This window comes from Amblyomma mixtum, chromosome 2 (genome assembly GCF_055824585.1).
Source record: "Amblyomma mixtum isolate Tamu chromosome 2, ASM5582458v1, whole genome shotgun sequence".
Taxonomy (NCBI): domain Eukaryota; kingdom Metazoa; phylum Arthropoda; class Arachnida; order Ixodida; family Ixodidae; genus Amblyomma; species Amblyomma mixtum.
Genome location: NC_143013.1, coordinates 283,121,115 through 283,138,973, shown reverse-complemented (window position 1 = coordinate 283,138,973; position 17,859 = coordinate 283,121,115). Strand labels below are relative to the sequence as shown.

Here is a 17,859-nt window from a genome sequence, read left to right as displayed (position 1 = left end):
ATATAAATTAATGTTTTCAACATTCTTACCGTTTACGTCCATTCTTTTCGAAGTAAATGCGTGGTGAAAGCCGCAAGATAAGAAAGAAACCTTCAGAAAAAAAGAAAGAAAGGCACCAAACTGCTTTTTTTTTCTTTCGCGGCAGCGGATATATTGCATTCCTAACGATGTCCTAACCATAACTTGAGAGATTATTCCTTCTAGAGTTCGCACTGAAAGATAGACTCTCAAAGTTTGCTTACAGTGGGTAGTTTGTCCACACAAAAAAGAAGGCTGCAGTATAACAGAATTTATGAGAGGTCGAGCTCCGCGAATGCCATGAAATGAACGCGGATAGAAATAGTAATATGCCGTTGTTTTTTTTATTCGAGCCCTTCCCCTTAGTTTACCGGGGCGGAAGAATGCGCGCGCCCTCAGGTTTGAGCACAGGCTGAAGAAACGTGATAAAGCTTCCCTGAAGTATAAGTAGCGCAAAATCAGCCAGCATGGAGAATATACTGAATTCAGACGAGGATCTTCCGGTCGTGCTCCGAGGAAGTTCAGAAACAACGTGAAGAACATCGAATGAGCATTGAATTGAGGCCAGGAGCTTCGCTCGAGAGATGATATACTCGTAGTTTCACTTCGCCGGGTTTATGCGTTCTCGAGAAACCATGCAGCGTCGCAGGAGCTGCGGAGATGGCGACACCTCAAAAGGGGCCGAATTTTCTAAAATATGAATCCGCGCAAGAACCGTTCGGCTTTGGCAGAAGCGTCGGAGTGCTTTCAAGTTCGTTCATTACTGTGATTGGTCAGTTCTTGAATACCGGCTAATCGCAAAGGCTTTCGCTCGGATCAGCTGAAGAATCCTCCGGTTTTCATAAACTGCATGCTTTTAGTGGGTCCCTGTATACAGCAAGGACTCGCGGACCGTGTATGAAATGTGCGTCCTGTAAAGAATTCTGCCACCAATCGGATTGTGAAGCGTATACAAGTATGGGGTTGTGCTGTATGTCCATTTCTTTCCTGACGCCCATGAACAAGTATTGACTGTCAAAGAGCGCGTCGCATCGTATAGCTTGGTTTCACTCCTAAGTCTGCGCACCGTGACTTGATGTTGTAGTCAGCATCGAGAGGAAAGAAGAAAAAAAATGTTTTAAAAATTGGGCTTTTTTCTTCACACCAACGCCTGAATTCTCGCTTTGTAGGCGATGAAAGAAAAACTTCGCAGATTCTTCGAGAGAACATAAAAGAAGGAGTTTAAAGTTTGGAAACTTCTGGCGACAATTTCCTTCATTCCTAAACACACGCTTGTGTTTGTATCTTTCTAGTCGGAATTCAGAGCCGGCAAACCTTCTTTATAACAAGGGAACGAAAAAAATCATGTCCTTACTTTAAAATTGCTTTTACAGGCATTAGTATTTCACGCTTCATCGATCATGTCTTCCTAATAATCAAATGCAGTTCTGCATCTGGACAATTTCTAACTGTCATCATATACTCATTTTCTGGGGGTTTCATGCAAGTCCACTTCAATGCGTTTAATTAAAATTTGTCCTTATAAGACGTTTTAATCGCGTATGTAGAGTTTTCAGCTGGTATATCTTAGCAGACTTGATCACTTTTCCTTAATATTGGATATTGAAGTTGCATTTCTGGAAGCTTCGAACAGATTGCACGTATCTGAGACCGGTACATAAAAATGTCAGACGACTTTAGTAATTAGGCCAAATGCGGATATGTGCGCTAGCATGACGTCAATCGTCGGTTGGAGCTACGACCTACAAGGTGGTACCAGTCTACCACCTAATTACCACCCCAACTTGTTTTTCCGTTCAGCTACTGTGCAAGCATCATTCGAATCACGTTCTCCTCCTAACCGCTGCTGCTCATTCCGCTTAGCTCGGTGCGCTCAGGCGTGGTGTCGCCTAATTAGCGCCTTAGGTTATCGCTCCTTTACCGCCGGCTACACCTTGGCAAGTAAGCCACCCGGTGGGTAGGTGAGAAGTTGTGCAGCGGCACAAAGCAGGTGCTACGGAAGGTGTTGCCATCGGTGGTTGCGACCCAGGTTACTTTTTCCGATCAGCCTTTCACAATTAAATGGGCTGCCGCTTGGCACGGTGGCCAGCTGAGCAGCCTGCCACAAAACCGGCTTCTGACAAACAAAGAGACAAACACACAATGCCCGAATGAGCGGAATGGCGTTAAAGCCGGCAAACGGAAGCGTATAGGCGGTGGCACATTATCCGCGTATTTTCAGCGACTACTGTGACAATAGGCGATGTGCACACCTGTGTAAAGCACACTAGGGAAGAACCAAGGTGACGACGAACAATCGTTTCTCTCTCTTCCCTTGTTCCTTTCACACTCTCCCTTTCCTCAACACCCCACACATATTGTCGCACGAAGAAAAGGCTGTTCTCGCTCGCATGCTGTGCAACTCTCCGACGCTGCCGCTCCCGGATGCAGGTGCGTGGTTCAGGAAGCGCGCGGCCAAGCTTCTTCCGAAGGAGGAATGTTCCAGCGCACCTGAATGAGGGTCTAGACCTCTTAGAGCATTTGGAATGCACTCGCTCGTAGCGTGTGACCATCACGTTGTGTCTGCAGCTCCTTCTTTCACTTCTCTCTTTCTCCGGCCTTCTCTTTATCTCTCTTCCTTCGCATTCATTCGCTTTTCTATTCATTTGTTCATGTGTCGCATTGGCACCTTTGGCAGCGACACGCATTGGCATCTACTGTGAGCTAATCTCATGGCAGTCGGGTTATTTTTTCACTGGACATGCTAAGTTGGAATACACTTAGGTCTACAAACCAAGTGATTTGGACGATGACAAACCGAAAATGAAAGGCTACTTTTGTTTGCGTGTATAACGTTAGTGCAAATGTTTCAGTAATACAGAACCTCATCCGAGTCAAACCCTTTGACCACGTGAGGAGGTATCACGCCTCGGTAGCAAATCTTGAACAATTATTTTACCTACCTTCCTCTGGACCTGCCACCAAGGTGGTTGGCGCCCACCTCATCCAGATCGTGTAGCGCCCAGACAGACAAACAACGCCTTTTGGGCGGAGTGTTTTCAAGTATTAGCTGCTCTGCGTGATTGAAGACTATAAGTATAAAATCTTGAGTCATAAATTTAGAGAGTCCAGCCTTGCAACCTGAAGAGCAACCTGAAGAGCAACCTGGGTCGCAATCTGCCCAACAGTGTCTTTACCGCAGCCGGTTTGCCTTCTTTTGACAATCTTTTTAAACAAATTCTAGTACTGAAATATTTTTGGAATAGCGCATACAGACACATAAATACGAAACCGGTACCGTTGAGACATGTTCCTCGCTATCATAAACCGAGAGTGCGCACTCACTACGGCAAAGCAACTAGAAAATATTACGTGCCAGCTATTTTCAACGAATTACCGAATGATTTATTTTCTTTAACCACCCGCAAAAAACTGCGTGTTGCTGTTCAAGCGTTAGAGAATCTTTAACATGTACTAAAATCTTATCAGTGCTTTTTCATTCTTTCCGTGCCAAAATTTTTGTGTTCTTCATGTTTACGTCTTTTAATTTTCTTTTGCCTCTGATGGAGCTCTGATGTAGCGCGAAGATTGCCGCGGCTGCCGGTTGTCGCCGCACAAGCCCACTTGTGGCTTCGGCGCTTCCGTTTCTTTGTATGTTCAGATTATGCTGAATAAAGATTATTATTATTATTATATTGTTATTGCAAATTTATTAAATATAAACCCAATTGCCTTTCTCTGTATTTTCGCAAGGGGCTTAATATTTGACTGTGTACGGATCTCCTGTTGTACATGCATACTCTAGCTTTGGTCTAAGAAATCAAAAGTAACGCAGTAATATCGCACCACTTGGGGAATTTTTGAGTTTTAGAGATCAGCTCTGCATTCCACGTCCTAGTCGGCGTCGGCGTAGTCGTCGGCGTTGTCGCTGCAACCGGAGGCGACATGCGGCAGGCAGTAACAGAGCAAGACACTACCTTCCACGGGGATAACAAAGGAATCAACAACTGGAAGATGGCTGTCATAGGAAGATCCTGGAGGGTGGCTAGCATCGTAACACGCTGCTAGTCACCTGCCACACACCAACTGCCAGCTGTGGCAGGTGGTTTGTAGAGAGCTATGTTAAAATTTCGCATTACCGACTTTCGTAATCGCCTGTCAATTTTTTTTGTCCCAGAAAGCAGAGTTTGCGGAAAGCAGAACAACAAATTTGCACGTTACATGACAATGTAGAAGTTAAGGTAACTTCTACACCTTGTCATTGTTAGCTTCGCGCAGTGGTGAAGGACCTAGAGTGTAAGCAAAAAAATAGGGGGCTTTTTTTGCGAATGATAGGGAGAACTGCTGATTTTTCAGCGTTAATAAGCAAAAGCATTCACCGCGCAACTTCACTATGTAGTTTAAACCTGTTTCAAAAGCAATCTGATCATTCACAGGAGTAAAATTTCTATACAAAATACAGTTATTAGCAAACAGTCTAACTTGTACACCGGGAGTTGCAAATGTGACGATGTCATTTAAGTATACTAGGAATAGCATGGACCCAGAACACTAACTACCCTGGGGTAGCTGAGATATGCTCACCGATTGTAACGTGCTAAGTCCGCTTGGTCAGGTAAGCAACAATCCTGTTTGCAAAAGTCCAGGTATGCAAATCATTTTAAGTCTGAAGATTAACTTCGTCTAGCGGAACCTATCGAAGGCTTTGCTGAAATCTAAAGATATTGCATACATTTGACTAATATTGTCCAGAGATAAAGTAAAAGAGTGAATCACTAATACCCATATAGTTATAGTTGAATAACCTTTCCTGAATACAGGCTGAAACTCCGTGAGCACATTGTTTTCACGCAAGAATTCTGTGAGGCAGTTTGCCACAATCAGCTGCAAGAGCTTGCAGCATTGTGATGCCAGCGAAATGGGGCGATAATTTTGTACCGTAAGGCGATTCCTCTTTTTGAATGTCAGAACTCGGTCCATCCTCCAGTCATCCGGCAGCTTCCCCGGCAAAAGTAGAGCAGAAGTTTTTTGTGCTAGAAATGTGACTATAAATTCAGGATATATTTAAAAAAAGATGGTAGGGATTTCGTCAGCGCCAAAAGAAATTTAGATTTTCAGGTTTACCAGCATGCTGACAATTCCATAATAAGAAATAAAAAAAAACATCAAATTCTTTTTTTCTCTGGAAACCCAGTAATGCAAACATCTGATACTGAAAAAAACGATGAAAGTACTCATTAAAATGCTGCGCTATGCCTTTGTCAGAAGTTATCGTCGTGCAGTCAATTACTGCGTGCGAAATCGGTTTCTGTTTTCTTTCACATGATTCCAGAATTTTTAAGCTTGGCGCTCGCTTTCTGTCACGGTATTTATTCTGACATTCAAAAGGCAATAAAGAAAATAAAAAAATAGTCTAAATAGAAATGCTTTCAGTGGAAAGTTCCTTTCTTCTTTGTTCTGTGCAGCTGCAGTTTCTCAGTCTTGAGTGCCGCTGGAGTCGCCCTAATGAGCAAAAGAACAGAATAAGTGAGATTTAAAACTCAAGTGCCCTCGTTACGCCTCAGCAAAAGCTGGGTTTGTCTATGTTAATCAAAATGTATTTAGGTCTTGGTGCCCCCATTAAAGAGTACAAAAACTATGCAGCAGTAACTCCAACAGTTTTGTCTTTTAACTTTTTACATGCTCTTTGGTACTTACCGCTACGCCATCAGAAACTTGCAGCAGTCTCTTTTTTAAGCATGCATATATATATATATATATATATATATATATATATATATATATATATATATATATATATATATATATACACACACAAGGATCGAAATACAAAATAACCCCACGGTGAAGTGGGAGTAACTCGGGAGCTATATGGCCACTCGGAACAGCAAGCTAATTCAGACAAAAAACCAACTTGGAAGAAGGCTACTGGAGCACTTCTGTTGCTGTACATTTCTGGAAATGCAGACTATGTGCGATCAATGTGAGTGATCTTTTCCAATCGCATTAGGCTACATGACTGAAGCGTTTCGCTCTTAAAGATAAAAAGCGTCTTAAAGAACAGATGGGCATTAGTATGTATGAGATGTCTGACGAGGGGTTGAGAAATTTAGTTTTCCTTAACTACCATCTTCCTGGTCACATCCGTCCACGCATTTAGTGCATGAACAGGAGCGCCAATGGCAAATGTTAAGTAACAAAGAGCAGTGCCTGGAGTAAGTGCGTAAGGACTGAAACAATGCGATGTCCACTACAAACAACACTTAATTTTTTCTGCCGAATGCGTACAAACTCAATTAAATCAGCAGTAATTAAATTATGCGCAAACAGTACTTCGGCTGTCACAACTAGATATAAATAATATCGCTTGATAGACATGCTAAAGTCACTGTTACACTCAGCGCTTGTACCAGGCGAAAGATATTGCTTTGAAGATGGACCGAGCGCGGTTTCCTCGAACCAGCCTTGCTACAATGTCACGTCGTCTAAACGTGCTGCCGTGCGTTACTGCTAAATGACAGGCTTTCTTCAAAATGAATGTTTCCCCTTTTTTCAATTTCTAATGTGTTGTTCCGAAGTGTGAAAAAACTTCAAAATGTTCCAGAAACGTCGATAAATTTAGCCGTGGCAGGTAAGAACGAAAACAAAAAAAACTGCAACCGCATTTGAATAATTTTTTTAGGCGCAATGACGCCATCATGCTCAGAACTTTTAAAGGAATTCCGTCATAAGTATACGATTTCCAATCACTTCTTTCGAAAGAATTAATACTACAAGTTTTTCGCTGTCAAACAACAGACAGAATTTTAATACCTGCACAATAGGAAACTGAAGCAATTTGCAGTTAATATTTACTTATTAATCACTTGTTTTACTTTAAGCTTCAGCATGCAGGTTTCTTTCTGAAGAATGCAAACTTCATTTCTGCTTGTTCATGTTATTTAGTTTAACTCTCCTCTTTGATACTGCTAAGGGTGTGGAAAATTAATAGTTCAGTGTTATGCCCACTTGGAGGGTGGTTGTTTGTGATCTTTTTTTAAAATCAGTTTAGTACAACAGTGAACAAGAATCAGTTATATTTAGAAAACCAGAACAACTGAAGAGAAACGGCACAGTATCATCACTGCTGGAGTTCTGTTACTTACATTTTCACCTATTATGCTCCTCAAAAACAGCTGTCGTGCCGCCTTGCTTTTGGCACTGAATAGGCTGCAAAGTACAAAAAGAAAGAATAGTGGGCATTCTCGTTGTCCTCAACTCCATGTTTTGTTTTTGCTGTAGTGAGTACGAAGGATTTTGCGATTCCGGCCTGCAACTTTAATACTGCAGACAGTAAATACCTACGCATAAAGTATGGAATCTGAGACTCCATAAAAAAATACGTACATGGCTCAAAATTGTCTTTTTCGACAAAAAGCTAAAGCTTTGTGAGCGCTCCAAGGAGGAAAGTATTTTGAAACTTTCTCCGAAAAAGTTTAAAGAGAGCGCTTTTTTCTGTGTGTTTGCAGATTTTTTATTGCTATTTTCGATTCCTCGTGCTGCATAATCCAGCGAACAGCAGTTTTGATTTCCTAAGTATTAGGACAGGAGATACTTTGCCTATAGCTGTAGCTTAAAGAGGATGGCGTCAGATTTTTCTATTCAATTTGAATATTCGTAGAAGGTCGCATTTTTTCTGCAAAAGACTGTACCACTGAATGACACTTGAGCGTTTACGCAGGACGAGGCGCAACGACAACATCTGTGTGTGTGTGTTCTTGTCATTCTTGTCATGGCGCTGTGCCTTGTGGAGGCGCTAAAGCGTCAGCCATTGCACGACCAACCTAATCGTCACGAATCAATCACTTTGGAAAACATTTCGCTTTCACAAACGTAGTCTGTAAAACTAGAATACGGACAGTAAGGCTCCACTTACCTAATTTCCTGTGCACCTGCTAATTCCGAGATTACTTCAAGCTGAAAAGGTAAACGTTTTCATCGGAAAATAATGCAATTCAACGCAGATTAGGCTCACAGAAGGATTTTTTTTAGAAGGTATGGAATACCATGGTGAGCCATGTGAAGAGTTTTGCGCCACAGGCACACGAAACATGGCCCAGACAAACACGTCCTCTTGCCAAAACATTAGCTACCCCCCCCCCCCCCCTCTTGTTCAAATTTTGTGCTAAAAAAAACTCATTATCTGCCCTCTCTCTACCATGGATGCTATATAATAAATTCATGCAAGCAAAAGGAAAGTTGCAGTGAAACGGCGCCGTATATGTGGCAATTAACATGTTGACTTAAGCGTGGTTTAAGCCCTCCTGCCATACAGAAATAAGTAGAGAACTCTCAAATACCACTAAAGCGAGTGTTACGCTTCTAGACAAGTTATAAGCTATACACGTAGGGCCCTTCGTTTTAGGGTAAAACCCGATTTTACCAGATTATAGCAGCCCGAACAGATTTTCTAAAAGTCGCGTTAAACTCCTATTTCTACCCGAAAATAAGACATCTAGGGAACAATTTTTCTATGCACAAAGCTGAACACCCCGCACGAAAATCAGCACCTGTCTAGTGCTTACTACAGAAAGTGGCATCAGTAAACCGATCATTTTAAAATAATTTAATGCTTTTGATTTGGGGCGGTGCTTAATTTGCGATGAGGTTTCATCAGTACGTTTGAAAAGCGAGAAGGCAGAACACAAGGTACTGACCAAATGTCTTAATGGCATCAGTGTATCAAGCGTTACCCACTATGCGACGTCTTGCTGCATGGTTCTTCTGCGTTTAAATGTCTGTGAGGTTTAACGAACGTTTTTGAAGCGGTAGCTTCACTACTAGAGGTCTCGGGCTGAGATCGCCGTGCGTTGCCGATGACCTTCAAGGTTACGCCAAGGTCAAACCTTCAGTTTTATAAGTTTGGAGAACCGGTGCATGATCAATGGTCAGACCAATATAGTCAAGCAAATGGACAGGTGAAGGGTCAAGGTCATTTCAAGGTCAAGTCAAGGTCAGACCGGGAACTCAAGGTCACTCCAAGGTCAATCGAAATTTGGTGACGTGCTCGACTTTGGTCACGTGATCGATCTTTAACCGAGTACATGATGGAAGAAGCGCCGGTGCGCTTAATAGCCGACATGCGGTGTTCACGTGCTAGCTAGGCCGCGACGTCAGTGCCTCCTAAACTGAGTACACAACGGAAGTGGCACCGGCGCGCCTGGCACGAAGTGCACATTTGGTGTTCACGTACTACAAGGCCGTGACGTTAGGCTCTGCAGCAGCGGCGTGCCTTCGAGCAGCATAACAAGACTTTTCCAGGCTAAACTACCCTGAAGCTGCCGCTTCTCACTCGGTTTAACCAAAGCTAAAACACCATTAACTTTTTTATACTGTATATACTAGGACAAGCACGTCTTGCGCGGACGCGGAACTTCTGCGCAGCAGACGATGATGCTCGCGGCTAAAGGATTGTAATAAACTGGAAAAAAATATCCAATTTGATAAAAGTGCGCAGTGTACTACGACCGGTCGTTTCCGTGTTGTCAGCAAAACAATTTGCAAAAAATAGAGCATTATATGTCCTGCACAAAAACGAGCACTCATGCTGAATTGTCTTCTGCTACAAAATATGACTCGATAAAACCCTAACTATGGAACATTTCGCGGAATAACGAGATTTGTGCCCATATTTCAGCCAAAAATAAAATCCGAAAACGAAAGGTATCTGTAATATAAGACAACACACTACGATAAACTGTCCGAATAAAACAGATAAACAAAAAGCGCTTGCGCAGTACTGTTGACTCCTTTTGTTTTACACCTAGCATAGCAGCGAAAATCGTTATTCCAAGGTTACTGATAGTGGCATCAAGAGAAGACACCTGACACGTCTGAATAAGAAAGTTAGTTGCCTTTTTCAGGGATAGGATGGGTATCAAGGAAATGGCAACATAGCCGGATTTAAGCGTTCAGCTTGTTAAACATTCCTATATAGCATGAATTCAACTGACGAAGGGCCGGGGTAACTGGACAGACTTCAGAAAACGTTTTCCTTCAAAATATTTGGTTGGGTTAGGACTGACTAGTTTATAAAATGGGTACCCCTAGCTGCCGTAAAGCACCAAAGGAACAAGGTGTGCAGTCTAAACTGTAATATCAGATTCCTACAACTTCCTTCCACCAGGCGTTAAAAGAATGAAGCACAAAGCAACGCAAGATGTCGAATAGCAACGCATTGAACATGCATTAGTCCTCACTGACAATCTTTCTTTTCAATCTGTGATTATCCTTTCAGTACGAAAGGAACCTGTTGAATTATGGATGTTTACCTCTGATGCCGTGTCTGAAGCAGGTTCAGCAGATGTAGGGTCGCATGTTGAGTTGCTCAAGCAGCCAGTCCCAGCAACAACAGCTGGCGATGAGGTGGACTGCGAACAGACGCTGCCAGTTTCATCATCATTAGCTGCTCCAGATGGATTCTCAGGGCAGTCCTCACTCTCATTCTGCGCCTGGAAGAAGACCCAGCTGATGCATTTGGAGGATTCTTGAAAGGAAAGGCAGCTTACGCCATGTCACCATAATTTTTCAGAACAATAAGAAATTCCCCCTCTTTCTTCTTGTTTCTGTTGTTTACTTCCATTCTTCTTTATGAGGTTGCTTTAGGTGCCTCAGAATTATAGTTCAGGTGATGTGGCTGAGTGAGCACGAGTAGCGTCGTGCTTCCTGACACTTTTTTATCAATTTAGCACCATGATGAGCGAAAGAGATGTTTTTAGATAAACGAGAACAACTAGAAACAAAGGGCACATAATCTTCACTGCCGAAATTTTGTAACTTACCTTCTCTCCAACGATGTTCCTCAGGAACTGCTGTCGTGCAACTACACTCTTGGCCATGTATAGGCTGCAAAATAAAAATAAAACCAGAAAGCTACTAGGCATACTCGTTGTCCTCAGCTCCATGCTTTTTCCTGCTGTCGTGAGTACGGATGCTTTCGCGGTTTCAGCCCAAAATCCTAAACTCGTGGACGGAAAATAATACGCGGATGAAGTATACAACTTAAGATTGAAGAAGAAAGAAGTATATAACTGGAAACTTGTTTTTCGTGAAGTATACAGCGAAGGCTTTGCACCCGACCCAAACAGGAAAGAATACCTGAAATTTTTTGTGAGTGTGTCTTAGTAAAATTCTTTCACTACTATATTCGACTCCTCGTAGGCATGACTCAACCAAGAAGCATTTTTGTTTACGAACAACTAGTGCAGCCGATACGTCGCCATCTAGCTGATAGCTGTAGCTCAAAAGCATGGCACCAAATTTTCCTATGTAATTTTAATATTCACAGAAGATAGCGTTGTTTCTTCAAAAGACTCTACCACTGATTGGATATTGAGGGTACACACAGGACGGGTAGTTGAGAGGAAACTGACGGATTTCCGTCGAAGATGTTTTCGTTCACACAGGACGAGACGCTACAACAACAACACCCGTGTGTTTTTTCTTGTTATCCTTGTACTGATGCTCCTTCTTTTCAACGCACTGAAGTGTCAATCAATGCATAACCGACTTACCAAACCGTCAGGACTTTATCACTCGGGTAAACACTTCGGTTTCATATATGTAATCTATAAAAATAGAGCACGGACAGTAAGGCTCCACTTACCTCATTTCCGGCACACCCACTTCTTCCGAGATAATTTGAAGCTGTAAGGGCAAACATTTTCAGATGCAAACAGTGCAATTCAACACAAATATGCTCACAAAAGTAATGTTTCTTTTTGAAGGCGTAAAAACAGCACGGCGAGTGGCATGAAACTTTCTGGGCCATACACAAGCTAAACATGCAGCATAATTAGCGCTTGCAAAAAAATAAAAATTTTAATAAAGAAAGTTTTCCAAAGATTGTTAAAAATAAAGAATGTTATTCCAAAGTTATGAAGCGTAGCGTCCAAGAAAAAACACATAACATGCCTGAGCATGACAGTGAGGCTCGTTCCAGGGATAGAGTGGTATCAAGGGAGAGAGAACATAGCCATAGTTTACGCATTCAGGTTATTAAACTTTCATCTACAGCCTGAGTTCAACTGGCGAAGGGCATTCCTTGCAAAGTTGTCCGCACTCTTGAAAACATGTCTTGGAATTTAAGATTGCTTCGAGACAGCTAGTTGCTCGCCAGAAAAAAAAAAAAGCTGCAAACAAGAGGTGAGGCCTGAAGTGAAACGCTGCTTAACGCTTGAATGTTATAGCTTTAGAAGAAGCACTCAACCCAACCCTTTTCTTTCAAAGAATAAGAAAATGCTATGTAATGTGATTTTGCATTATATGATGTTATAATCTCTCATGTCATGTATGGTTATGTTGTTTCTGGGTTTAACCTTGTAAAATGGGCTGCATGTATGGCGTAGCCTACAGCCAGAACTTAATTTAAGGGAAATGAGCCATGGGCTTCATGAAAAGAGGTAAGCAAACTGGCTTATGAACGGTGCGGAAGCAGGCGAAGAAAGTGAAATAGGGGCTCTGGCAAAAGTTACATCCTTTTCTGCTGCAGTTTTGCGGCGCGCCGATTTCTCCCGTGATAATGTGATTTTTCACACTTATTTCTTCTTATTACAGCTTTATCGCGCAGCGAAACTTTAAAACACCCTTTAGTACTCACGTTCAATGCTACAACGTTGGGTGGATATCAAATCCTGCGAGGTAAGCAAATATTCAAGTCCTGCATGAAGACGGGTGAAGAAGCTCTTGACGACAGCTCCGTCGAACAAAAGACATTTGAGGCCACAACTTTATATCTTCTGCGCGGTGACCGGACTGCTTCCTCCTCGATAAGGGATGCCTTAGAGCGGTTAGCGAACCCTCAGGACCAATTCTAGATTGCCACTCGAAGCAGCAACTCCTGATAAGGCGACCTTCGCAAACGTCTACCACGGTCCACATTTTCCGAATGGAGATATGGCTTAGTTGAGCGAATAGGCGGTTCGCGGGATAAGGGGTGGAGTGCGATTCGGTGCGATAACTGACTGAATGCCTTCCTTCGTGAACGCGTCTTTTAACGGCTCCCTCTTGTTGCGAAAGGTATTGTCAACCCTTATTGTTTGCCCAAGAATGATGTGACGAAAAGCAAGCGAGAGATGCACTTAGCCGTAAGCTTCGTCAGCTGACATACAGATATGTTGCAAATACGTGAATATACCGTCTTTGTCGAAAGTAACCAGGCCGCATGGTTTGCTTCTAGCTTGTATAGTGGAGCCTTTGTGGCTTTCCTAAAGGTCGAAAGGTGTTGGAATGTAAGAAGACCCCCTTCCTCACCTTTAACGACCATTTCGGCTTCAGGGAAGCTATAAGGGCTCCACTGTATGAGCTAGAAGCAAACCATGCAGCCTGGTTACTTTTGACAAAGACTGTACATGCGCACGCTTCCTATAGGTAAGCTATTCAGTTTGCCTAATAGGCTGATACTGTCAAAAGGTCTTGGTTTCACACCGATTTCATTTACACAGTAGGCGTAACTCAAACTGTAGGCGTAACTCAAAAGAGACGCATAAAGATAGAGAACATGGGCAGCGAGGTTAACAAGTACAAGTGGTTGCTTAAAAAAGAGAGAATCTTCTCTTCGGACAACATCACTGTTTAGCCCGTACATGGACATCTGAACCGTGCAGACCCCTGAACACTCCACTCCGGGTTAGGAGTAGGAGTAGTTAGATTTAATATTTCAGAAATGAGGAAAAAACAACGAGTACAAAATGAAACGTAAGACAGGCTGCGGTTTCCCACCGAACACTGCCAGTCGCCTTAACCTGTGACGAAGGTTCACATCCTTGCTTAGAAACTGGCTATGGTCACTACGCCTCGCAGCTTGTTTCGTTTTATGTGGCAGCACAACTTAGGAAAAGTTAAGTAGGATGAAATAGAATCTACGGCAAGCAAGTCTTTGCAGGAATACATGCCCACGCAAGAAACCACGTTTAAGTTTTAAAAATGTCCGCACAGGCCTGTATACAGCTGGTGAAGGCGAAACATCGCAAGAAACGTGAACTGTACATTTTTAAAGCGGTTTTGATTTCTGCCACGCTCCAACGAAAATGTACCCAGTGTACCACGCACTGCATCATCATGCCAATGCTTCGGCGACTCAACTACAGCGCGCACGTTTGACTAGGCACGCAGTTGGGGTCTAATCAGTGACCCCGCGTCTACGAGGTTGGCGTCTTAAGCCCCCATTCTTTGACCACCTCCCTCCGGTGAAGGTAAAAACGCTGGCTGGATTGTTACGTCGTCCTGCAAGATGCGAAATCAGTTTTCAGCTAGTCAAACTAAACTTAATAACTAAGCTAATTTGAGTTTAAACTTAGAGAAACTATTTTACTCTTACGCACGCCACTTCGCAGCACTTATCAGTTTGTTTTGTCTTGATGTCACTTTCTAAACCCCACTGTGAGAAAGACTGCCTCCCTGTGGTGCAATTGGCAAGCGGCCGCTCGGTATAGCTGTTCAGCGTCGCGAACTTCCTCGTTGGCAGTGATGATAAACAAAATCCATGGGGACTCTTGTCATCTTAAGCGTGCAATGCGATAGTATGAGATAATACTTTCGTTGCAGCTTCTGTTGCAACTTCTGTGTGCGTTCGTGTCGGTTTCTTTGCAATTGTCTGCCCATCAACCGCCTTATTGAGACTTCTAGCTGCTGTAGCAGTTGGTACTCGCTATGCTGTAAACAAACACAAACAAAAAAAGGGAACAAACGCGGGTTTGAAGGAGTTTGTTACATGTTCCTTTGCTCGTACGCTCTTCAAGGCCTTGTTTCGCTATTTGACACAATCTGTTGCTACCTTCATTGAGCGGCCGCATTTTGAAATAATAATAGTACTTTTAATGTCTTCACCAAAAATGGTACACATAATCAAGCCTGCCAAAGCCAATCGCTTGAGCGGCAATGTATGGCCGGCAGCAGAGCGATACATGTTGCAAGAACACAAAAAGATGACCAGAAATCTCGCGTTCAGTAAATGCAGAAAAAAAGCATCTTTGTAATCTATACAGGGACCAGTAACAAAATTTCTTATGGTGCATAACACAAGTAAGAGAACGCAGAATGTCGTGTGTGTCGACGAAATGGTCATGACAGCGCTAGACACAAGCACAGACTTGTCAGGTTGCCCGTGTTAGAAAGGAGATTGCACAAGTGAAGGCAAGCTGTTCAGATAAGCAAAGAAAATGCCAAATATGTCTTACAAACAGAGTCACCTTAGCAGTCTCTTTAACTTGCATTGTGTTTTTGCATCAAAAAGCACCGGGGGTAAATTACTGGAGTTGGTACGCGCATAATCAACGTGCGTTCCAGTACCGCACCTTGTGAAACATTGGGGCCTACAAAAACGGCAGTAAAATCAAAACCTAGAGAAAACATACAAGACGACTAGGAATTCACAGGAGCATAACGACTTTAAAGCAACCGTCTACATCAAAAGATAATTCAAATTCGGCATCGAAAGGATTTTCAAGGAATCTGCTTCAGCGTACAGGCCTAGATCATATTTTCTTTAACGGGAAATATTATATAGAGTTTATTCTCAGTGCCAGCGAAATGCGTAGTGCGCAACAATCGTTATTCCATATCGCAGTACGCTGCAGCCTAAAGCTTGCGTTACCGCTCACCTTATTCAGATGGACATGTAATATCTCGTATTGTACGTACAATAGACACGACAAGGCGCGATATGCTTCTTACTAGCGTAAGCAAAGCGGCTGTTTCAAGAGCGGTCGCTGTCGATGCTTAAGCCCAAATAATTTGCTATACAGAAGAATACTGTGCGGGCCAACAAGAGTAAGATGAAGAGCCTGACTAATGTAAAACAAAAGGGCAGTCAAGGCTTACCGCCTTCGAAGGATTACGGACGCACATTAGTTGTGTCTCAGATGGATTTATATAATTAGGTTACTTCGAAACCAGCCCATTTCTTTTGCGGCAGCAGAAATGGGCAATGGAGAAATCGCGTCATAGTAATTACTGGCAGAACTTAAAATTACTGTGTCATCGTTAATAAAGAGAATCGTGCAGCAGGTTGTGAATGTCATTTTAATAAATGTTGAATAAGAATGCTTGAACTTATAGACCCATGCGGGGCTTCAGTATTAATTATCGAGGAAGGAATATGAAGGTCCACTATTGCAACAAGCTGAAGCCAACCTGAAAAGCTTCATATATTACACTCCCTCCTTCCTTTCGCCCCTTTCTCTCTCCACCACCACACACACAAAAAAAAGTCGCGTCCAGCGTGCTGACAACCGCAGTCTACAAAGTGTCAAAAAAACAGATCTCCGAAGTCCCCAGAGTGTTTCCCCGGGCCAGAGCACTCGACATTCATCTCTGCACGTGGGAGAAGCTGGGCTTTTGTGGACAGGTTGATTTGCCGGCAAACTCTAGAAAAGGACTTCTCGGGGCGACCGCTCAGCCAGTGTCTTCCGGCGTTCCTGCTCTTGGGCGGTCAGCACCTGGAACGAAAGACGTGTTGGCGTCTTGGTTAACAGAACACCCTAAAATAGGGTTCGTAAACAGGAGCGAAGTACTTATTCAAAGCAAATCTTCAGTCTCATTTTCACTACGAGTGACTGTAAACGCAAGCGATAATTTCTGTAAAGGATCGAAGCAATGATTGGTACTTTCACTATCACAGTGTTGCGATAACGGTGCATTTTCACACGACTACACATTGCAAAGAGCAAGTGTGATTTCTCCTCGGGCCAACGGATTAAAGGTGGCATGCATGGGGAAGACAGTTGCGTGTACAGGCACAGAACTTAGTCTTCTTGCTTTAGTAGAACTTTTTGACGGGTTAGTTGGTACATTGTCTTGAAAGAATGTCGTACGCCAAAAAAGGACGAAACAGGAAGGAAAAAACACAGAACAGGAAAGAGGCGCCTCTTTCCTGTTCTGTGTTTTTTCCTTCCTTTTTCGTCCTTTTTTGGCGTACGACATTCTTTCAAGACAATGTACCAACTAACCCGTCATGCGCCTCTTTCCTGTTTTGTGTTTTTTCCTTCCTGTTTCGTCCTTTTTTAGCGTACGACATTCTTTCAAGTCTTCTTGCTTCCTCGGCACACGCGCTTTTCGAAGGGGAATCATAAAGGCATCCTCATTGATAATGCGTGCATGGTACCGGTGCAGTTCGATTATTCACGCCCTGTGTTCGTTTCGCTCTTATTTACAGAGGCACATTCAGAATGAGTAAGTTAATGTTATATGCAATGTGTGGGAACTACCATTCGCAAACGTGACAGTGCCTTATTTTTCGTTTCGCCACTCAAAGTGTGCATACTTACAGTCTCCAGTGCAGACTCTTGGATGCAAGAGTTGCAGGGAGCGCCTCCCTCCGCTGCTACTGGGCAGCGTATGATGTAAGTGGTCGAGTTCCCCGCTGTCCTTTGCACGCAGTCTCTGCACACAATAGGTGGATTGGAGAGAAGGTTAAACTTGTCGGCGCTTTCCTATGCACCGTGCACGAAGATATTCAATGTGATTCACAGGAAATGGTTTGGTTTATTGGGATTTAACGTCCCAAAGCAACTGAGGCTATGACAGACGCCGTAGTGAAGGGCTCCGGAAATTTCGACCACCTGGGGTTCTTTAACGTGCACTGACATCGCACAGCACACGGGCCTCTAGAATTTCGCCTTCAAGAAATTCAGCCGCCGCGGCCGGGATCGAACCCGCGTCTTTCGGGTCAGCAGCCGAGCGCCGTAACCGCTGAGCCACCGCGGCGGGGGTATTCACAGCAAATGTTTAAAAATCTTTATAGAAATCTTATGCTTTAAGGGTACACGTTCAAGAAGTTTGCTGGGGAACAACAAAGCATAATTATGGGGTACAGCGCTCTTTACA

At 43.2% G+C, this 17,859-nt stretch overlaps 1 protein-coding gene across 1 annotated transcript in view; it reads right to left on the bottom strand.

Moving 5' to 3' along the window:
• LOC149364248 (uncharacterized) overlaps positions 1-17,859 on the bottom strand; it is a 79,656-nt gene that overhangs the window by 22,545 nt on the left and 39,252 nt on the right. Inside the window, exons 11-15 of the mRNA XM_089568655.1 lie at positions 17,301-17,415; positions 16,413-16,472; positions 11,642-11,682; positions 10,818-10,881; positions 10,308-10,487 (exon numbers count right to left, since the gene is read on the bottom strand). Coding sequence (XP_089424781.1) covers positions 10,308-10,487; positions 10,818-10,881; positions 11,642-11,682; positions 16,413-16,472; positions 17,301-17,415 — 460 coding nt within the window. The remainder of the gene's footprint in view (positions 1-10,307; positions 10,488-10,817; positions 10,882-11,641; positions 11,683-16,412; positions 16,473-17,300; positions 17,416-17,859) is intronic.